At 36.4% G+C, this 23839-nt stretch overlaps 2 protein-coding genes across 7 annotated transcripts in view; both read left to right on the forward strand.

Moving 5' to 3' along the window:
• Positions 1-1937: 1937 nt before the first annotated feature.
• On the forward strand, positions 1938-2928 carry LOC120625405. Its single transcript, XM_039892457.1, has 2 exons — positions 1938-1970; positions 2243-2928. The coding sequence occupies exons 1-2, from the start codon at positions 1962-1964 to the stop codon at positions 2681-2683; spliced, it is 450 nt and encodes a 149-aa protein (XP_039748391.1). The 5' UTR covers positions 1938-1961; the 3' UTR covers positions 2684-2928.
• Positions 2929-3918: 990 nt separating this feature from the next.
• The window catches only part of LOC120625078 (CLIP-associating protein), a 50485-nt gene continuing 30564 nt past the window's right edge, over positions 3919-23839 (forward strand). For 3 of the 6 annotated variants that reach the window (XM_039891995.1, XM_039891999.1, XM_039892000.1), the window contains exons 1-8: positions 3986-4203; positions 9043-9323; positions 10322-10510; positions 15508-15608; positions 17999-18175; positions 19747-19871; positions 21227-21340; positions 21572-21682. In XM_039891995.1, the coding sequence (XP_039747929.1) occupies positions 10322-10510; positions 15508-15608; positions 17999-18175; positions 19747-19871; positions 21227-21340; positions 21572-21682 (817 nt within the window). In that variant the 5' untranslated portion in view covers positions 3986-4203; positions 9043-9323. The other 3 variants (XM_039891996.1, XM_039891997.1, XM_039891998.1) reach the window with 3 other exon arrangements.

Consider the following 23839-nt stretch of genomic DNA (forward strand, 5'->3'; position numbering starts at 1 on the left):
ACCCAAGAATATTTAACCTATAAATAAATACATGGACAATATAAAGAACCTTACGTTCATGCTTAAATCTTTTATCGTAAGATATCTTTTTTGTATTCATGTGTTACAATTATTAATTGTCTTGTAATTTAAACTCGTATGTTAACGTGTACGAATTATTATGAAGTTAATATTAGAATAGGTAGTTTTATTATAAAAGATTAAAATTCCAACCTAAATCCACTGCATCTATTCTTAACTAAGTATTCAATGAACCCAAATTGTGAAGTGTATTTTAAGGTGTCACCCACTGAATTAAGAGCATCCAGAAACCGCATACACGACTAATATTAAAGCATCAAAAACCACTCGGGCAGTAATTATTTTACTTCTAATGTTCCAAATGGGTAAAATAGGAAAAGTTTGTGAGCTAGCTACATTCTGCGGGTGTAAACTGAGACGTGCGCAGAGACGGACACAATGCACTGTATGCAATAATGACAGAATGAGGGTTCCGTATGTTCTTAATTCTATGTTGTCACCGCGTAATTTTTCTTCATTTATATCTCAAGCCACTTTAGTTTCTTAGCCTAGTGGTTAAGACTTCAGCTTCCCTTTTGGTAGGACAGGGTTCAATGCCCGGCACGCACATCTAGCTCTTAAGAAATTAAATATTACCTAGCAGCTTTAACGGTGACGGGAAACATCGCCAGGAAATTGCCCTGCAGTTGATTATGATGCTTTCCCACGATAATTATACAGGGTCAAATAAAAACCACCAGATAGCTCTCGGCATGTAGTTGTTTATATTAAAACTAAAAACTTTTGTGCTACGACTTTTCTTTTAACTCGATAGTTTATGAAATATTTATTATTTATTTATTTATTTATTAGTAATCCAACAGCGTTACAAACAATTTTTGTTAAGGGTTTATCTTAAATATTAAATGTTACTTATAATTACTCTACTTATTACTACTCTGTAACATCAGCAACAGAGCGCGAACCACTACTCTTTTTTGCGTGCTCGCATGGGCAACATGCACAGTGGAATATGGTAATTGGTGACTGTTTCGCTACTCACATGTATTTGGTTTCACAGTGTAATGCAACTGTACAGAAATAACATGATATTAACTTTTTGTATGAAATAAATTAATACTGAATTTTGAAAGGGCGTAGAACAAAAGTCTGTCTTTAGTTTTCATGATAGGAACTACGAGTACAAGGCCGACACCTTTCTGTTATTTTTAGTTAACCCTGTGTACCGATAGAAATTATTGAAAGAAAAAAACTTACAGAATAGGATGGCGGATCTTTTGGAGGCGGAAACAGTGATGCAAAAATACGTGTTCAAGTGATACGAACTACGTAACGGAATAGTACAGATTCTTAAAAATGGTTATTTATTTTTCAAGGCCTGTGATGAGCACCATTGCCCAACTATCAGAGACCGATTTGAGCAGCATTTGCTGTACCATCACTCCACAAACAAACAAGCTTCAGCACCCAGCTATCAAAACAAAACACCCAGCAAATCGGTAATGAATCACCCAGCAAATCGGTAATGTCTCAGCAGGGTTATTGTTGTATGTATTTGGGTACCAACATAGATATAAGTAAACGATAGTAATGTCGTAAACGTAATACATGTCACCTTGTCGCCGTGAGTGAGACTCAGAGCACTCTTATTTCAAGAGAATATTTGTAACAGTTAGCGACTTTATTTTAATTTTTAAATTACATTGCCTCTTACGCTCTTAAAGAACTAGTGTACGCTGTTGAGAAAAACAGAAATGTATAATTACCCTGGGAGCCGTCGTTCGGCGACAAGTGTTTCGCAAGGTGCCAACTCGGAAGACGGCTTTGAAGCAGGCCGCTTTACGTTTATCTCTTACAAGAAAAATCATTGTTACCCTTATGTTGTAAAATTATGTTGGAGAGTATATTTTTATCCCTCTACAAGTTAGCACTGGACTGCAATGCTGTTGGTAAGTGATATTGCAGTCTAAAATGGTAGCGGGCAGTTAAATTAAAAGCCATACCTAGCCTTAATAGGTTAGTCACAAGCGGCAACGTATTGGAACACTTGATCGCCTAGCGGCACGTCTATGTAGATAGAGTGTTAACTAGCTATGGCTAGACCTTCTTACCAGATAAATAGAATAACAGCTTCTAGGTAGGATCTGCGGTCTACATAAAATAAATGAATTTGGAATGGAATAGTATTGGTATTGATATTGAAATAAATCTTTGTTCACAGTCTTTAAAAACCAGCAATTTTCATGTACCATTTAAAAGCTCCGATGAACACACGTCAACTTCACATATAGATCGAGGACGAAACTCTTCAAAACCAGGTTACAGAGAAGCTTTAGAAAAAGAAGTTCTAGTATGGGCTGAAGATTTACCTAAATATTCAAATCCAAGTACCGAAAATCTAAAACAGAACATAGTTAATGAACTTATTGATAAAATCAATAGACTTAAACCTTTGGCTAACGAAGATTATTACGATACAAAACTATCAAGCTTAGTTAGTAAGTTTTTAGATTCATTGCCATCTTCAACTGATGTAAAGAAACGAGACCCGGCTTTAAACAATCTTAAACAAAACCTTATTGACAAAATAAATGCCCTAAACAGATATTCATTTGATGAAGAAAATAAAAAAGACCACTATGGTAGGAGAAATAAAAATTAAAGTAGGAAGTTGAAAATCAGAAATAATGGAACAAGCACAACGCCAACAGGAGAAGAAAGATACAACAAAGCAACTAACATTGCAACAAATAGAACGTACAGTTCCTTCTGGGATGGATATTCAAATAATTATTTTGATGGAAGTTTAAAAAAAAAACACCTTGCTGATGATCCTGAACATGCACAATTAAAACAAGATGTTTCAGATACGCCACCAAACTATGGTTAAACATACGGTCAGCCCAAATTTAAGCCGAATAAATAGAAAACAGACATGGATGAAAACTTTGTCTTCAACTTGGGATCCTACCAAAAAGGACAAAATTCAGGCAATGATTAACAATTTCAATAATTGAAGAGAGAATGAACAAGAAAACAGGCTTCTAGTACCGAATATAATTGGATACCGCTCGCTGACACGGAGACTTTGCGGCTTCTCTGTCTACGCATTGCGGTTTGTTTTTTTAAAATAAAAATCAAAATGTAAAAAACAAAACAATTATTTAATTTGTTTTGACATACAATTTAAAAGAAATAATTATAAAATCTTTTTTTGTGTATGCAATTCGTGTAAATTATTTAAAGGAAAAACCTAGATTGAGTTTCAATTGCTTAGGGGTTTTGCATTTTGATGCAATGGGACCCTAATAATTTGTTTCGGTTTATATTTGAATTTCGCCGATTTTCGTCAGTTGGGTGTTATTTGTCAACGGGGAAACGTGCTTGTAGTAGTGATGCGTACTGCTCAAATATTGAATAGGTATTACGAGATGATATTAGGCGTTGGTGCTGATGATGGCAATATCTGCGAAGCTCAGTATTTTATAAGTTTCAATGAGGTCGCCTCTTTCTCGCTTCTTTTCTCTTTCGCTCTACTTATTAAAATGTTTACAAGCCTTTGCTGAAATGAAAGGTTTCTCAAATCCCTTGGCAGATTATTGGCTCGTCTCTGTATCTTTTCAAGAATTTCTATATATCCTTAACAAAATATGGACTCCAGGCCTGAAAAACGTATAACTTATATATTTGTATGAAGATTTCTTATTTATATTGAAAGATGCTTTCCTAATTATTGTGTAAAGGATAGTGTTTACCTTACTGACAATAGCCACCATGTGCGCTTTTATGTAATGATTATATTCTCTTTAATAGTTGGCTGAATAATATTATACCTTTGCCTATCAGCACATAGCAGATTAAAAATAACGTCTATGACGCCATGACAGGTCACGTGATGTAAATTTTTGTTGGGCATGCGCGTATACCTACCGAATATTTTCTGTGTGATTTTGAAACGGTGAGATATCCTTTGCAAAACTTCATTTTAAATTGCCTTTTGTGTTTATCGCTGTAATTATTCATTAACCGAAGTAGTAAAGTGCAAGTGCCAGGTGCTGTGTCGTTGCCAAAAGGTCACATCTCTAAATGGCAATCGGGTTTCTATTGCCATCTGAATTCTGTATGTTTTAGAAGTACAGATTGTGTAAAATCTTTGTGAATTGGATTATTACGGCCGCGTATGTAAGATATTTTTTGATTGATTATAATTTCATTATCAATATAAAATGTATTGTAATTAGCGAAATATATTGGGTAAGACATCTTTGACATCGCTTTGTTGAGACCAAATCACGAAATGTCATGCCATACAAAAAGTTACTGCATTACGAATTTCACGCCCAAAAACTTAATAATTCCACAAAACGGCTATTTCACCCATAATCTTTGATCTGAAAAGAAAGTTAGTTGTTTACAATACATTAGTATACAGGGTGTGTACATTTTAAAATTCATGCAAGTATTCTGAATTCGTGAACCATATGATGACATCATGTTAGGTATTAAGTGTTATAAACACTGCTTAGGTCCTTTAGAAAGTCATAACAGACATTCGGTTTTCTCTTTTTGTTGTTAGTATTCCCTGTTGAATTATGAGACATATTATTGTCCACTTGCTGGGAGTGGGCTTTATGTTTTATGATCATCACCATTCTATTAATATTAGAGGCACAGGCCTCTGCACTTCTAGGAGATTTGATGCTTTAACTCATGAGAGACCACTCCAGTTACTGACAATTGACTAAAAATTTATTGTCAGACAAACTCAATACCTATCAATAATTGTTATGGGCCCCACTCGGTAAACTAACCATTAAACAAGGTAATAGTCACTTATGAAATAGAAGTTTTCTTTTTCTAGGAAGAGAGTATATATACCACTATGCTCCAATGCATGTTTTCAGGTTCATGTTTTTACTTGAAGAATTTCACAACAAAATTGTCATAAGAATTGAAAGTTTAAATTTGGATTTAAAATAAATTAAAACAATAATTTACAGATTTGGAACTATTAAAATTAATGATGGCATTGTGGTTTGAGGCAACTGTAAATCTGGGGCTGCTTGCTTAGAAGGTATAAAAGGCTACACACATTTGGCTAATTTTTCACTTAACAATTAACCATTGTAAAGTCAACATCTCCTGAGGATGCTCGGGTTTTGGAGCGAAACCTGCATAGAGAGTACACTGCAAAGATCTGTTTGGTGTGGAGTATAAGGATTAAAGAAATTATAAATTACACTATGAAGATTCTACTGATTTTCGCAGGGTATAGCAAATTAAGCTTAATTTTCATAATGGATATACATAATTGATATATCAGCTTAGTTGGACTACCCAAGATTGGCACCCATACAGAATAGATTTTCTGTTCCTGGGCCTTTTCCACACTTGGTTGGTCTGGGATCATCCGTTGTATGTATGGCCACTGATGTGGCTCCCTGCTGGATCACTACAGCCAGCCAAGCTCACTCCAGAAGCTTAGCAGGCCGCCCAAAATCCTTGAACTATTGGCACTCTAATATGAAATAAAAGCTAAGTATAAGCTACTTTAAACTACGCCTTAGTACATTCTTTAAGCTGGAGAGTCGCGCAGCAGTAGGTGTGGTGGGTAGAATAAGAACTCCATGATCAAATCTATGATTTAATCATCTATGAATCTATTGTTTGATCATAGACTTCTTTTTCTTTTGATTTGCAGCTCCAGCACCGCAGGATAATTATATCATACCCATTTTTCATCCTATTGAATAAAGATGCAATGAGAACATTCAATTAAATTCTTGTTTATGGCTTTTATCTGTGCCAACTGGCACAAGGTACTTTGCCTATGTGTTGTACATGGAAAAGGCACGAAAGAGGTTGATGAAAATAATGAAAAGTAAATTTTGAATATGTACCTAGAGAGAAGTAGTTGTGATTAGCTTGTTAGTTCTTAACCTAATACAGCACGTACATCAAAAATGTGAATATGCTATATTATGGAAATTTATAGACATTCAACTTTAGTTTTATTAATTTCTATATATTTACATAAAAATCTACAGTAAGGAATGAATACAAACATTAATTGTAGTCTGTAGTCCACAACTGGGCCAGCGTGGTGGACTACAGCATTAACTCTTTCTCATTGTGGGAGGAGACTTGTGCCCTGTAATGGGCAGGTAATAGGTTAATATGATGGACACTTAAAAGACAGCAAACTTTAGAAGTAAGAATGTCATAGAGTGGATAGGTAAGTTTGGGACAGTTAAAAAGAATGTGAGGTTTGGTGTCCTCATCCAGGCCACACTCACAGATAGAGTTGTCTTTTATCCAGTTTGGCCATATGAACAGGTATGTAAGCATGACCAGAAGAAAATGTTATCTATTTCTTCTCATTTTCAAGTCTTACCCAATAAAGTTGCAATAAAAAATGGGTAGTAATAGTAATCTTATGGCACGCATGTTAGGGCTGCAAGAGATGTATACAACAACAAGACATACAGACAGTCAAATTAGTTCCAAAGCTTAAGTGGGAATGGGTGATGAACTTCTTTTTTAGTTTTGGATTTAAAATAAATGAAAACAATAACTTGCAGATTAAGAACCATTAAAATGCATGTGGGTGTTGGGTCTGAGGCTACGATAATTATACAGCTAGCTATTTTTGGCTAAATTCTTACCACCATATTTGCACTCACTGTACAAAGAGATATATGAATATTAAGTGGAGCCTTGACAGCTAAGTGGTTCAATTGAATTTCTTACAAAGGGTTACAGGTTTTAATCTTGACCAGTTCTGGGTACACTTTTACAAGTGTTTTATATTGGTTACTAGTTATATTTGTGTGTTTGTTCTTCTGGCTCAAAGTTATGCCTTGCCTATTGCTAGATAATTGCAAATAGCCATTTCTGGTTTGACAATGTAATGATATTTTGAGTATAGGGCTAAAAATAGCAGCTACCTGGAATTAATAATAATACATGGAAAAGTCCTATGGTTAAAGCGGCTTTACCACTGAAGATGTACTAATCTGTGAAGCTAAGAAGGTAAATCTGTGAATCTAGGCTATGCGTTTGAATACTTACCAATTAATGAGATGGCATCTAAGGGTTAAATTGTAACTATAGGATCTTTTATTTAAATAGCCCAACTTAGCTACGCACTGTTAATCAAATTTTCTCTAAAATGCTTGGATATTTGGCATTCCACTCCTTCACAGTCAGTCTGTTTCGTTGATCAGCTTCCCGATATAGACGACGTCTTGTACCTGCACTCAACACTCTTTCTGTCTGTATGTGTTCAAAAACCATTTGAGCATTATGATCACATCCTTCATCCTTTTCGAAATTGAGTACTGGCCAAATACATGCAAGCAGCAACTGGTAAAAGTTGAATGAATGTAATGTACGCATCATAAGTGCCATCTATGTTCCTACTTGAATAAAGAAATTTTTGACTTTGACTTTTAACTTATTCAAAACACGCGGTTATTTTACTCACTTTTCGCTTCCTTAGCGGTATATTTACTTCTCAACTGACATTTGCGAAGTTTCTGCATAATAAAATGTGTGTTTTGTTTTATCTTTCGAGAAACCAGTTTTTTAAAGGTTCATTGGTTTTTGTTTAGAAATTGTATCCATTACTAATCGTTCGCGATGAAAGTCCATTCACACGGTAACCAGGTGGGTACCTACGGTGTTTCCCACGGTTATTAACGCGTCTCTACCGATATGAAAGGGGTAATACGTTGAATATATTTTTAGGTTTCCGTCACCGAAATGGTAAAAACTAACCTATGTGCGACTGTCGGGTAACTGCCTCGGAAAGCTCCGAAATCGCCCGCCTGTTTTGGAGATTAACTGATTCAAACAGACAAATAATAATTTAAAAAAATCAACGTAAAATAGGATCTTCTAAATTGATATAACGGAGAGCGGGCAGCAGCGTCCTCTGTGCCACTGTAGTGATTATGGGGAAACCCTGCCTTTGGGAGAGGCCTTTTATGCGGCAGCTAAAGCACGGGAACATGGAATTGGAGAAGTCTAACACCGTTTATTATTACACATACTCGTATATTATGTGGATTCTATCATTTATTGATTTTCATTTTTTTTTTTTTTTTAATTCTTAACAATGCTTACAAATATTAAAAAACACTTAAAAATTTATAAGAAAACAAAAAAGAAACCCTCTGCTTGCGGGGCTTTTGAATGCCCAAGCAACCGGCGGTCAGGGCTCCAGAGTGAGGAACCTCCTCACAATACGCGCCGTTCCAAGGACTACTGCCTTCTGTATATGACCCTTGATCCAACAGCCTAGATACCAACCAACCTAGATAGATATTGGTCGAAGCTTTTCGCGAGAAGACATCATTATGTGGATATCATTACCACTTGTGCGCCTGTGAAAGTTGATCCAGATAGGAAGAGGAGATAATTGTCTCCTGCCCGTGCTAGCAGTGCGGGGGTTATAATTTTTGTCTCCTACCTATGCTAGCCATGTTCTCCATAAACGCAAAAAGAACTGCGCTGTCACGATTGCTTAGAAATTTATACGCGAAGGCAACATGATGTCACGTACGGTTATCGGCGAACTCGTAAACAAAATTGACCTTATGTCAAGGACTGCAGTGCATTAGGGCTTGATTGATAAATTTGTTTACAACCAGTTCACACTTTGCAGTTTGGCGAATGTATATGTATATCGCATTTCAACCTTCGGTTCAGCAATCCTCGTGGTTTTAAACTTTGACACTCCAACCTATTCGCAGTTTATCTACACAATAAATCCCGTCGCTCCGCATCGCAATGTCCGCCCGCATGATGTGCAATAGACGCAACGGAAATTGTCAAAATTTTGTAGCCCGCAACCGTAGAATAATTTTAAGCCTGCAAAAGCTGGTTCCCCCAAGATTTTTACGAAACCGAGATAAACGAGGGCAAAGCTATGTCATAGAGGAACCTCCACAACAATAACACACGAAACCGCAGTAGAAGCTAGTTTTTTGAAAAATTTAAAACTGTTTTTTGTTGCAGGACATCCAAAATTTTTACCAAAAGAAAATGACTGCAAACAGTGATGTGCCGTGACGCAAATTACTACGTGGTAGTGTACTCTTAGTGCTTTTGGTGCAGTTTAAGTGCTTTTTTTTGTGCCTTCTCGAGTGGTCCTGGCTATACACTTGTACATGCGCGTGTAGTGAGTCAAAAGTAGCATCGCCGCGTGTGCAATGATTTTTACATGGATTTGGACACTTTGCTTTACTTGCAAAGATAATATTTTGGATTTTACCAAGGAGAAGCTGTTTTGGTAAACGGTAAGTCTATACGTGTGTGTCTTTTTTGTTTGTATATATTTTTTAATAATGTTTGGTTCGATCCTTTAACGATGTACCTACTTACCCACCTTTGTACGTACGTGACGTACCCACTATTTTATTTTAATTAGGTCCTGAAACTATTTTCATATTTGAGAACAGCTCCATACAGCCGTTATATTATAACCAGTTTCATCATGGATTAGGATTCTAACAATATCCCAAACCTACATCAAAACAGTGTTAAAAAACTCCACATACATACATGAGACCTCAAGACATTACACTCCGATTTTGGGATATTTGACCAAATAGAAATATAATAATAGAAACATAATAATATATAAAATGCATAAAAACATAATAATATATAAACATAATAATAAATGGCATAGAAACATAATAATATATAAAATGGCAGATGGGTAATTAAAATTATAAAATTATATTTGAATTAAAAAAAAAAAACCGACTACTACGCCCAGGAACTAAAAAGCAAAAAAAAAAATACTGCGATACGAATGTAACCAGCTTTTGTCTACCGGCGATCTTATAAATTTTATGTATCATCATATTTTTTATGTATTTCTCAGCGCACGCCAGGCAACTTTATAGGCAAATAGTTGCTACTTTGGGTTTCATTATTGTTGATTTTTTAATAACAGCTCGACCGATTTCGATTAAATTTAAATGGGACTTTAAAACAAAAGCGTCTTCGGGTAATCGGGTAACAAACATAAAAAAAAAAAAATCGACGTATTTTGAACCTCCTCCTTTTTGAAGTCGGTTAAAAATTAAAATGGATAATGAAATCAAAATTACAATGAAAAATTAAAATTGAAATTTATACATTTAACTTATAAATTAAAATACAGACTAAAACGAAGTCAAAATAATTTTTTAAATTTAAATTACGCAATTAAGATGCACAGCGCCTTCATACCTTCCGCTTAGGCATAGGCACCGAAACATGGCTAAAGACCCCGAGGCATTCCCAGATGGCGCACTACCCACAGCCGGCTAGCCTGGAGGCGGCGCTGCCGTTGCTGGTCAAAACGGACCCTCGTCTCCGGCAGCAGCTCGGCGAGCGCCTGGCTGCGTTGGTGCGTAGGGAAGAGCTCACGCATGAGGTCGTTGCGCCGCTGCTGGACGCGTTGGTCACGTGGCTCAATGGAGGGAACTTCAAGGTGAGGGTTTCTTATGGATATACTCTTCGAAAATACTAATACTTTCGTTTACTTTCTTTTATAAAGTTCATATTTTTTTTTTATTTTTTTTATATGTGATTTCATAACTGGACTTCCCTCAACTAAATAGGTACTGAGAGAATACCAGCGTTGTGGGTACATTAGTATCCGGAACATTAAGCTGAGTCAGAACCTTTTTATTGGCACGACACATCATAGACTTAAACTATTAATAATTAAGTACAAAATTTTTAAGTTACTCCGTATGTAAGTCTGTTTGTGTTGTTCTGGTTAATAAACAAATTCTATTCTATTCTATTCTATTCTATTCTAATATTGAATCTACAAAGTAATAATAAATATACTACGACAATACACACATCGCCATCTAGCCCCAAAGTAAGCGTATCTTGCGTTATGGGTACTAAAATGACTGATGAATATTTTTATGAATAATATACATAAATACTTATAATATGCATATCAACACCAAAAACATTCATGTTCTTCATACAAACATGTTCCAGTGGTGGGAATCGAACCCAACAAAGTTGGTGTGAATTTTTTTTATCAAAAATGGGATGTTCGGATGTTTTTAAGTGAATATATATATGTAAATTACACATAGCGGGACGGTTTTTTTATGAAACGAAGTTACCTAACGGGCCTTTAAAAATGCTACGCGTAGCTACAAAGTGTTATGTCTCTATATGATTAAATAACAACCTTATTCTAATGACATAGAATTGTAATTTAAAATACATTTAATCAGTCTTCAAAATGCCATGTTATTATTTTTCAAGACTGGATGTTTTGGTACTAACTAGTTATTTACGATCTTTTGTTTTGGTACTAGCTGCGGTACATGCGGTTTCTAACGCAGTATATGTTACTTTAAATATCTATCTTCTTTATATATAAAAGAGAAAGTGTGTGGGTATGTTCCGTATAGGCTCCGAAACGGCTGGACCGATTTCAATGAAACTTTCAGGGAATCTCCGGATTGACCTGGCGAGTAATCCTGTAAAGTTTGGTGACGATCGGAGCACTCCTATTTTTGAACTGTCAAACTGTCAAATACAGCTTTTATTTACTATGATGATATTTTATTGTTGGGTGTACATGGGTGTAGATAATGATCTTCACCCGCTCGAGAAGAGAATAGAAGAGAATGAATACGGAGAGAAATAAATGATTTAATATATTATGAGACTTAAATTAAAAATTTAATGATGTAAGTTTATTGTTTAAATAAAATAAAGCAAAATCTAGCATGGCGAAGCGTAGCATAGCTTTTAAATAATAAAAACCCTAATACTACACTTATACTAGTCAGGCCCTTTAATTTTCAAACCCATATTGAATGAAATATATTTTAAAAAAATTGCAATTTATCACACACACACACACAAGCACACGCACGCACACACACGGACACACGTATCAAATTTATAACACCCTGTCGCGTCGGGGGTTAAAAGCTAGCAAAATAATCACGTTTTTTGTGCGGCAACCTCCTAAAATATTTATTTTTTCTGTGTTTTATGCTATAGCGACAAGAGAAATACATCATCTGTGACAATTTCAATTATCTTACTATCACGGACAGACAGAAAGACAGACGGACGGACGGACAGCGGAGTCTTAGGGTCCCGTTTTATCTTTTGGGTACGGAACCCTAAAAAGTACTATGTTTTTCGCCATTAGCTGCAAACATGTATCATATACACTCTGATTCCGATCGCTTGCACGCTTCATCGCGTAGGCAGGCTTATTCTGTACGGTAACATTTAGATTTTAGACACTTAGTATAGTCGACCTCACTAGCTCAGTGGTGGGCGGTGTGGTCTTGTAAGATGAGTAGTGTTGCCCAAATGCAAGAACAAGACGAGACTTAGCCAGTCTTGGTCTTGGTCTTGCGCCAATACACCTGGTCTTGGTCTTGGTCTTGGTCTTGCGCTCCCAGTCTTGGTCTTGGTCTTGGTCTTGCAGCAAGAGTCTTGCAAGTCTTGCAATTACCTATTAGTCTATTACTATTTATTAAAGTTTACTTTAAATCTTAGAAAAACGTATTAGAATTGGAACATTGTGAGCTTGAATTAACATAGCCATAGTAAAGATCAAGCAGATTAATAAATAACTGAAGATTTGATAAGAAATTCGAAAAATCAACTGACCTATATGTCGTTTTCCATGGAAGTAACTGTTTCTTAATAAACATTTATGATTTATAAGCTTACATTTGCTAAAACATGTAAAAAAACAAATTAATTACAATAACTTGACTGTATTTTAAAGAACAATACTTATCTGTCTAGAAAGAGATTGAACCCTCAACTTATAAGAAATTTAATAAAAGAGTTTTACGATTTATCATTTATTTGAATAAAGCTGAAGAGTTCGTTTGTATGTTTGATGACAGAAGTTTTAAAATAAATAAATAAATCCTGAACGTCACTATACCTCCAAAGTTACTATTCCTCGTGGACGAAGTCGCGGGCACAGCTAGTAAATACTTACTCTCATCATCTCTCTCAGAGATATTCGAACACTTTTTTGCTATTTTTTCTTGTAAAAACTTAAGAAATATAATGACTAAATGTACAATAATAGTACCTAAGTAATTAGTTTAAAACCATATAAGTAATCAATATTATAATTACTTACTAGAATGAATTATTATGACATCTACTACCTATCCTCACCATTTTATCCTAATCATAATACTACTTGCGTGATCAGTATAATGTATTCATTTTCATTCTAAGCACTCTGAAACTTATTTATTCTTTGGAACACCTGTAGGTACTCTTAAAATTCGAAATTATTTTGCATGAATAGTGTCAAATGTTATGATTTCGGCGCGGCGGCAACGATTGTTTTAGATTTCAAAAGAAGCCGCCGGCGCGTGTATCATAACCATGTACTTCCGAAAAGCGGCAAATTTCTTTGAGAAGTAAGTACAAAACTTTTGATGCCGCATTATCAAAGTGCCGATGGTTAAAACATAACTATGCATGCACTCAGTTTGATTTTAATAGATATTTTTTTATTCGCTATGTTTATGGTATTAGTCGTAATGCGCATAGGTCCAGTTTTTCATATTCTTTGATATAGTTTTTTGCGTCTCATAGAATTCCTAAGCGTACCTACCTACCTATACACCGAACTGTTACACCTAACTACTCCGTGAAATAGCGCTAAGTCCTAGCTGCAAGACGCAAGAGTCTTGCAGGCTATGTCTTGTTCTTGCTCAAGTCTTGCACGGTCAGTCTTGGTCTTGGTCTTGCTAAAAATACGCGGTCTTGTTCTTGGTCTTGGTCTTGCAAAAACGCAAGAACAAGACCAAGACTGCAAGACCAAGACTGAATTTGGGCAACACTAAAGATGAGGTCCCGAGTTCTATTCTCGATGGAATTTATAATTTCTGAACTTTCTCAGGTCTGCTTCGGCCGTAGCTAGTTACCACCCTACAAGCATATACGTGCCTGGCTTAGGTAGGTATTTAGGCTAATTTGTTCACAGAAAAATTTATATGTCTACAGGGTCTAGATGTTTTTTTGTACATAGTAGTTCAAGGGTCAGAAAATAGCAAAGGCATACACATAGTAATTACACAATATATAAAGAGGAAAGATTTTTTTGTTTGTTTCTCTGCTAGTACCGAATAGGCCAAAAACAATTAAGATATTTTTAACAATAAAACTCAAAGTAGCAAAATTTTGCATATAAATTTCATTACTTGGCGTGCGCGGTAAGAAACTATTGATCATACATTAAAATTATGCACAACATGATTGAAGTACTCATGAATACCTACAAAAAAGAATGAATGATACCTTTTATTGTAGACTCGCTACATAGCGAACAAATATATATATATATATATATGCGACATATTTAAGTCGCATTGGCAACTTTTAAATTTTATTACATCGTCGATAGAAACAACATTAGTATCGCAGTATTAATTCTTTAGTTAAAGCGTATTTATTTTTATATAAGTAAAATACTTTTTAATTCACGACAAGTTAACGCGAGTTTCAAAAATTTAAGCACTACAACTAGGCAAGACAGTTACTTTTAACTGAATTTTTTTTTTAAATTTGCACTTTAAATGAATGCCATCCCAAACAAAATTGTTTCTACGGAATGCTGTAAGAAAAACGAATGCAAGAAGAGGCTGGTAGTAAAATATGTTGTTTGAACCCCACAATCAATACTCAGCATTGTAATAACACTTCTAACACAATACACTTAGTAAAACGTACGCCCGGTACTCAGAATAACCCCGGCAGCATCTCGCCATGTGGGCGGGAGCACATCTCATTTTAGTGCTCAGCTGAGCGCCTCGGAGATTCGCTTCGAGCGCTGTGGCTTTTTTGTTTTGCTGCGAAACGCGCGGTGTCGCTTGTGCCTGACTTCGGAGAACATTATCGATTATTTGGAGACATCTCCGTAGTTAAGTACATGTTTTGTGTAGAATTTAAGACTATTGTTCTATCATATTTGTAACTAGCGGTTGCCCACGACTTTGTCGGCGAACGATAGTTGATAAGAAAGTTTTGTTCATAGGCTGCCCGTCACACAGTCAATATTATTGACAATCGGTATAAATATAACTCTTACTAAAATACGCAATATGATATGATATGATATTGGCATGTTGAGGAAGTTGAGAAAAAAATATAATACGCCATTGTGGCGGCGGCCATCTTGGACCGATTTTCATCAAATAGCTAAGAACACTTCCATCTAATTCACCTTCCGTTCGGCCACACACACACACACACACACACACACACACGTGCGCACACACAACCGCACATTCACACACACATACACAAACCCCCGTCGTTTGTGCGTCCGGTGCTAAAAAACAAATTGAACTGGGTAAATGGCCTATTTTGAATGTTAACCGGATCCATTTTCTGTTAGACTTTATATGGGACTGCATATCTAGCTCTTGATGTAGTTTTATTTATATTTGTTTGCAGGTGGCGCAGAGTGGGCTGGAAGTGATAGGAGCGCTGGCGGAGCGCATGGGGCCGGAGTTCAGCCACTACGTGTCCACTGTGCTGCCACACATTATTGACAGGTGAGTGGCTTCATACGCCATCTAGCTATCAACATCAACAGCACTGATGGACAAAAGCCTCTCCCAGTGAACGGGTGGGCCCACGATCACCATACTGGTTGGTGATAGCAGTAAATGATTATGTAGCATAGAGGATGCTGCTGTCCGATTTCCGTTATATTCCATTAGTCGCCTCGTACGACACCTTCGGGAAGACAACTGTACTCTAGTCTGCTACACTGCACGGGCATCTACCTAGTATATTTCAAATTGGATTGTTAGTTCTTGAGATTAGTGCGAATTCAAATTCAAACTTCATTAGCCCTAATTTATAAGCACTTTTGAAACGTCAAGTCTGTGTGTTTGTAGTGACTCTACCACCGGTTCGGAAGGCAGATTCCACTGAGAAGAGCCGGCAAGAAACTCAGCAGATTGCTCTTTTCCAACATTATTTTATTTATAGTTTATCAATCTTTAGAAATTTTCTGTTTTGTGAAAGATGAGAGCGGAGTGGCCTGATCCAAGCAGCCATGTCGTTAAAGAATTCATCAATCGTGTCAGTCATCAGTGCGTTCAAACATACAAATTCTAGTAGCTAATAGATTAGAAAATAAGTAGATTAGTATAGATGCGGTATGTCCGTTTATCATCGTATGCAGAACAATGGGCGAACCCATTTGGCTCATTAAGATTGTTTCGCATGAAGGAATGCATCCGTTACGTCACTTCCTCTATATAAATTTGTATACTGATTGTTCTAGTCTAGCCCCCATATAATGTGCGATCCCGTTTATGTCTATAATATTTTAAAATTGCCAACTCCTCCACGAGCAAGTTGTTGCGTTGACGTTATTTACTCTTTGACGGCGGATTGGGTTGTTGAGTCCAAGGCTGCAAAATGTTTGTGTCATGAACATAAATATTTTTCAGTGTCTGGGTGTTTTATCTGTATATTATAAGTATTTATGTATTTTATACATAAGAATATCAATCAGTCATCTTAGCACCCATACCACAAGCTACGCTCACTTTGGGACTAAAAGGCGATGCGCGGATTGTCGTAGTTCATTTATTTATTTAATTTTATCTTATGAAAATGAAGCTTAATTTTCTATGTACCGCGAAAAGCAGCATAATCTGTATGGTGTGATTTCTTCAGTCCTACACCTATTATTTTATCTTTCTTTCACCACTTGGCCCTTGGTAATTACGTAACTAACATCTACTCGTTGAGACCATTCCAATGAGTCCAAACACGCCATATCTGCTGTAAGTTTCTGAAGGGTTCGGGATATCCCACAGACTCCGTGATGCTGCAGCGACCGCTTAAGTTTATCATGTCTGGGATATATCGAAGTAACAGTACCTACACCAAATTTTAAATCAATCCAACAAAATAAAAAAAATTATGGGCAACAAAGAATTATTCTAAGTGTTTACTTATGACAACCCTACTGAAGATAAAAGAGAGACACTCGCATAGTACCCTAATAAAGTGACAGTAGTCCCTTGACTTAATCTAGCATGCTATGTTAGATATCTTTCATTCAAAACTATGGCAGTGGTTAACTAAAAAACTATTAGAATTTCGGTTTCACAGATTAGTCTCAGAGACAGTACATAATATATCTCCATAGCCTGTGAAGTATTATTTCGGTTTTCATTTACACGTTGTATAAAACAGTTGCATAAATAACCGTTACATTTCTTATGGAAACTCTTAGACTTTGTTCAAATATAGTATTAATGACAAACAATTAACAATTATTCATTGTAAAGTCAACATCTCCTGAAGATGCTCCGATTCCGGAGCGAAATGTGTGTAGTAATGTACCCTACACTGCCGATATCTGTTTGTTATATCTGTATGTATACTCCACACGAGTATACGGATTGAATCTATCTTCTATATATATAAAAGAGAAAGTTTGTGGGTATGTTCCGTATAGGCTCCGAAACGGCTGGACCGATTTCAATTAAACTTTCAGTGAATCTCCGGATTGAGCTGGCGAGTAATCCTGTAAAGTTTGGAGCACTCCTCTTTTTAAACTGTCAAACTGTCAATACAGCTTTTATTAAAAATTTAATAATGTAAGTTTATTGTTTAAATAAAATAAAGCAAAATCTAGTAAAAGTAAACAAAATGTAGGTAAGCTAGTAAATTATAAATTACACTATACAGATTCTCCTGCTGTTCGCGGAGTATAGCAAAATGAGCTTAATTTTCAATAATATTTTATTCATGTAGGTCTTATGTTACACTAATGTTACACTAATGCTAGTGATGTTGATAAATGCATTCGTTAACTTAAAACTAAAGCTAGGAGGGTTCCAAACGCGCCCTGGTCTAAGAAGAGCCCACAACAAACTTAGCCAGGTTTATTTTAATAGTATCAATGTGTGGTCCGCAGACTAGCGGACACGAAGGAGGGCGTGCGCGCGGCGGCCCGCGCGTGCATCTCGTCGCTGGGCGACAGCCGCGCCGCCCCCCCGCGCCCGCTGCTGGCGCGCCTCACGCCCGCGCTGCAGCACAAGGCGCCGCACACGCGCGAGGAGGCGCTCAAGTGCATCGCCGAGCTGCTGCACGCGTGAGCCCCCTTACCCCCCCTACCCGCTGTGTACACTGCACGGGCTGGAGACGGTCATCTCCCCGGGGAGAGGACCACTAACTACTTATAAATAGATCGCCAATAGATATACTAACTACTTATAGATAGATCGTCAATAGATACAATATCTACTTATAGATAGTGCGTCAATAGATACACTAACTACTTATAGGTAGATCGTCAATAGATATACTAACTACTTATAGATAGATCGTCAATAGATACATTAACTACTTATAGGTAGATCGTCAATAGATACACTAACTACTTATAGATTGATCGTCAATAGATATACTAACTACTTATAGATAGATCGTCAATAGATACTCTAACTACTTATAGGTAGATCGTCAATAGATACACTAACTACTTAAATGTATCTCCTACCACAGCTTTATCAACTCTCAGAGCACTGGCCCACAAATGAAAATCATATATGTGTATTAATAAACGGGGGTAAACTTCTCCTGTTCCTTGTGCCAGTGATTTAGCAGGTGGAAACGTTAATTATATCCCTTGTCAAACGTTATAATCGGGGGAGATTATTTTTATCTCCTGCCCGTGCTAGCCCTGCAGGAGACAATCATCTCCCCGGGGAAATGATAGTGATGTATCTTCACCCACAGCTGTATCACAGACGCACACGTGGAAATAATATCCAAATAATATATTTGTGATGAGAAGATGTTGGAACAATAACCGTCGACACAACATTTCACATGGCGGTAATCTCGTGAGCAAGGTCCAAGTATTTAGATACTTTTCCCTTTTCAGCTTTCAACAGATTATCGTCATGTGGAATAGTAATGTCAACAATTATTGCATGGCGCACTGATCGATCGACTAGCACTATATCAGGTCTATTAGCTGTAATTTACCTGTCAGTGATAATCGTTCGATCCCAGTAGGGCAATGCACTGCTGTTTTCAAGAACTGACGCCGGGTCTTACCTATAGTAAGGCATCTCGAAATCGATAAGGCAAAATCGAAGAGCAAGTTGTTGATGAACTATCCTGGCTACTTGATTATGTCTGTGCAAGTATTCGCCGTTAGCAAGATGAGACCACCTGCACGCCACTGCATATCAACCCATTACCGACCCACTAAAGGGCACGGATCTTCCCCCCACAATGAATGAATGAATGAATACACTTTTATTGTACACCAAAGAAAAAAAGTACTTACAAAGATATAAATACATATCAAGAGAGTACAATTTGGTGGTACAATGAAAGGGGTTTATGCCGTAAGCCACCACGCTAGCAGATTTGTAGACTCCACACACCTTTGAGAAAATCATGGAGAACTCTCTGGCGTGCAAGTTTCCTCGAACGCTGGGAGCCGCTGGAAAGCAAGCGGCCCGGTACCGTGGATTCTGGAGCTTCAAAGACCTATGTCCAGCAGTGGACTTCAATCGGTTGAAGTGATGATGATGATGAGGAATCCCTCGTAACTTGATTTCTTCCCTTTCCTTTTTATGAACCAAAGAAGGATCGTCATGTCATTGTATAGATGATGATGATGATGATGATGATAACCGTGGTTTGCAGGCACGGTGCACAAGAACTGCAACTGCGATCAGCTGTGCCGAGCCTTGCCGCACTGCTGGGTGACCCCAGTGCGGCGGTACGCGACGCGGCGCTCCAGCTACTGGTGGATGTGTACCGGCATGTCGGTAAGAGAACTATGTGTATTTTTTTTTTACTGCAATCTCACCTGGCCGTAAGTTATGATGCAGTCTAAGATGTTAGCGCGCTAACCTGTTACGGACTATGGTAGTCATACCCCTAGTAGATTTCGTAAAGGAACCCTGAATAGCTAAGCGGCACATCTTTCTTGATAGGGTGGTAACTAGCCACGGCCAAAGCCTCGCACCAGACCAGACCAGACCAAAGAAAATTCAGAAATTATTAATTCCCAAATTGTCGTCAAAAATAATTGTCAATAGATACACTTATTACTTAAAGATAGATCGTCAATAGATACACTAACTACTCATAGATAGATCGTCAATAGATACACTTACTACTTATAGGTAGGTTGTCAATAGATATACTAACTACTTAAAGATAGATCGTCAATAGATACACTAACTACTTATAGGTAGGTCGTCAATAGATACACTAACTACTTATAGGTAGGTCGTCAATAGATACACCAATTACTTATAGGTAGGTCGTCAATAGATACACTAAGTACTCATAGATATATCATCAATAGATACACTAACTACTTATGAAGCAGTGATAGCCTAGTGGGTAAAACTTCGGCTTTCCTTTCGTGGAGACCGAGTTTGAGCTATGGCACGCACCACGTGATGTCTACCAATCCGGACTTGGTCAGCGTGCAAACTAACAAACTAACTTAAGAAATTAGTTGCTTTAATTTTGAACCTAACAAAAATGGAATCGACTCCTGTCAGATATAAAATGCAATTTGGAGTTAACTATGAATAGATTTAACTACAACTAAGGCTTTTGGGTTGAACTTTTATTATTGGTCTGCAATTGTTCAAATAAAAGTCTGCATACGTATCCACTAAAGATAAGCCACAATAAAGCATTTTACGGCGAAAATATGTAATTGCAAATAGAGAGGTGCTTTCCAATCTTTATTATTAAGCAAATACAATATTATTCCTCACAGAGAAGAGTCTCATGTAGATAAACTTTCCTTTGTGAAATATTGTGTGATGAGTGATGAAATATTAAAATAAGTTCGTCTTAAATCTGTAACGCTAGATCGTGCAGTTTGCACTAGGCGACACTGAGAACGAGTGCTAATTTTACGTCTACGAATATGGGGTTCTTGAACAATAATATTTTTATTTTTAATACATTACGAAACGAAACGTTAACCTTAGTAAACGCGTAAAACTAACATATAGTTATATTATGCGAATAGAATATTAACAAGTTGCTTTAGGACTGTCATTATGATATACATATATGATATATATTAAAACCCTGGAAAAAATAAATAAAGACAATTACAAAGAAATATTATTTACAGTTGTAATATGGTTTTTAGGTGAAAGATTCAGACAGGACCTGAAAAAGAAGGAATTGATACCGGCTTCCAAGTTGCTGCTCTTGGAACAGAAGTTTGACGAAGCGAAGGCAGCGGGTCTACTGCTGCCCTCTGGTGAGTGATTAAAATACATGAGCAGATCCAGTGAAGTTCGTACCATTACCACTATAGATTTTGGGATCGAAGTTCTTCAGAAGAAATAATCACGTAAGGAAAAAGCATTATGCCCCCTCTTTGCGAGTTTCAAATGGCGCGGTACCGCCAGTGGTACGTCAATTTAATTAAAAGTATTTTTTCCGTTAGTAAAAGAAGTTTACTTTATTTTTATTATTTGTACCCTTCCAGCTCAGAGCGTGGACGAAGCAGACTGCGTGGCTCGCAGCGTGAAGAAGACCATGACGATACCAACCTCCGGCCGGACCAGGGATGGCGATAGCTCCGGCGCCTCCACACCAGGTTTGTTCATCATCATCAGTGGCCCACTGAACTCAGCAGACAGTTTTGCTTTCATCTTTAACGAGATAGAAAATAGATGGCTAAATTGTAAAATGTTGTGGTTGGAAAAGACCACGATAAAATCTGCCTTCCGAACCGCTGGTTGCAATTTGCAAATGAAATAGGCCTACTTAAATTAAATGAGTTATGAAATATTTGAAGTGGTTTGGACAACTTAATTTTTGAACAGAATTCGATAAATGGTGACAGTAGCGTCACCCGCGAGCCAGTCTTTAACAAACTCATAGTGGTGCAACTTTTATAGTACACACATCTCTTAGCTAAATTGACAGATCTAAGCGTTCTCGACGTTTTAGGCGGAGAACCATTATTTTAAGACCCATCAGTTAGGAGATGTGCGTACAACACAATTTAATTCTTACATATCAAAGCGGAGTTAGATAAATGGTGCCAGCAGGGTATCCCACTACACAATCCTAAATAAACACGTATTGCATCTTATAACCGGCTAACTTACAGCTTATAGCCTTCGCACTTCATATAAAATGGATATCAACTTTAACTAAAGAATTGAAATGTAAGCTTTATACCACGTTACATGAGGCTCATAACTTACTAATTCAGTCATGTTCGAAGAAGGATGATTTGTTGGAATTTAACGAACCCCAGTCGCCAAAGTCTTTAGTGACTCGATTCGTGAGAATGCCATTAAAAAGCTATTTGGGGAAAGTAAGAAAAGTAACGTGTAATTAAGACAAACAAAGTCACTTATACATTTAGTTATCGTCTTGGGTTAACATAGCTTAATAAGCAATGCGATGGATTAATTTGCACTGTCGCGACTAAGCCACATCTTATGTACCTTTATATATATTTTTAGTATAACCACAGATGTAACCACTGGCCTCTTTTATTACCACACTAGTAGATTCATTGACCCTAGACAAATGACAGCTTTACTTTGTCCATGTGACATATGAGTGTTCGTGAAACTAGACATATAGTAATTAGGTAATTCTAAATTTAGTTCCTTGGACACTCGTATTACAGCGTCTCATGGACAGCGCAAAAATGGAGTCAATTAATTAGAAACATTAACAAAGTAACAGCAGCTTTTCCAGGGCCCCAAGTATGCTATTAAAATTGTGTGCAATACCATTGAAAAATATTAGTATATATAAGTATTCTAGCGGTAGCTATACTAAACTCCATTCTGCTTACATGTCTTATTATGTAAAAATCGTTTTGAAAGTGTTAAAATTAATAAAAGCATAATTTCTTAAAGAATATCTCTTTTTAATTTATTTCAACACATTTGTTGTTCTTTTTTTTTTAAAACATACTATACACTTAAAAGTAATGAATAGGTAACATAATAAGACAGGGTAGAAACAATACAGTATAGATAAGCCCGTTTTGAGGGTGTTTGTTCAAGTTGTATTTACTTTCCGCTTGTTGAGTAATTTTGACCGGAGACATGAAACTAACTGCTTTGTCTATTTGTAACACATAAATATATTAATAATAGTTTTTTAATTTTTTTGTTTATTGAATACTATTTGAGAGATAATTGCAATAGCAGACTTGAGTCCCAATAGTAATGTCAGAGGTCAGTGGGTAAAACATTAATTCTCTATTTACCAACCTGATCGAAAACTAACCCATTTTAATGTTTCTCTCTTCACCATGTATCTTCGCCATCACCTGGGGATCATCTGTGGCGTTCGGTGATAACTGATAACACTCATCACATCACGATTAATCACATTTTTAACAATCACAATTTTTGCTAAACATTTGATATTCTCGCTTTAAACTTTAATAATTATCACTTCCACAATCTCACTGTTTTTTAACTTTTTTGGTATACTCTCTGTAACGTACACGTACGAAAATTTTATTTTAATTTAATTTAATTTTCTATTCATAACCTAAATTTACTTTAATAAACGTTAATTTATAAAATGTCACATTCTTATATACAACCTTTTTTGTACTAAATTAATGTAATGCTTTAAAACTATAATTTTAATTATACTAATATTCTGCCAAAAAACTATAATTCTTTAATTTACTAAATATTTTCACGATTTTATACTTTTACACTGAAACATTTATACAAATCTACACCAAAAAAAAATTAAAACAAATGCACTC

The sequence above is a fragment of the Pararge aegeria genome, chromosome 7 (assembly GCF_905163445.1).
Source record: "Pararge aegeria chromosome 7, ilParAegt1.1, whole genome shotgun sequence".
In the NCBI taxonomy this organism is placed as follows: domain Eukaryota; kingdom Metazoa; phylum Arthropoda; class Insecta; order Lepidoptera; family Nymphalidae; genus Pararge; species Pararge aegeria.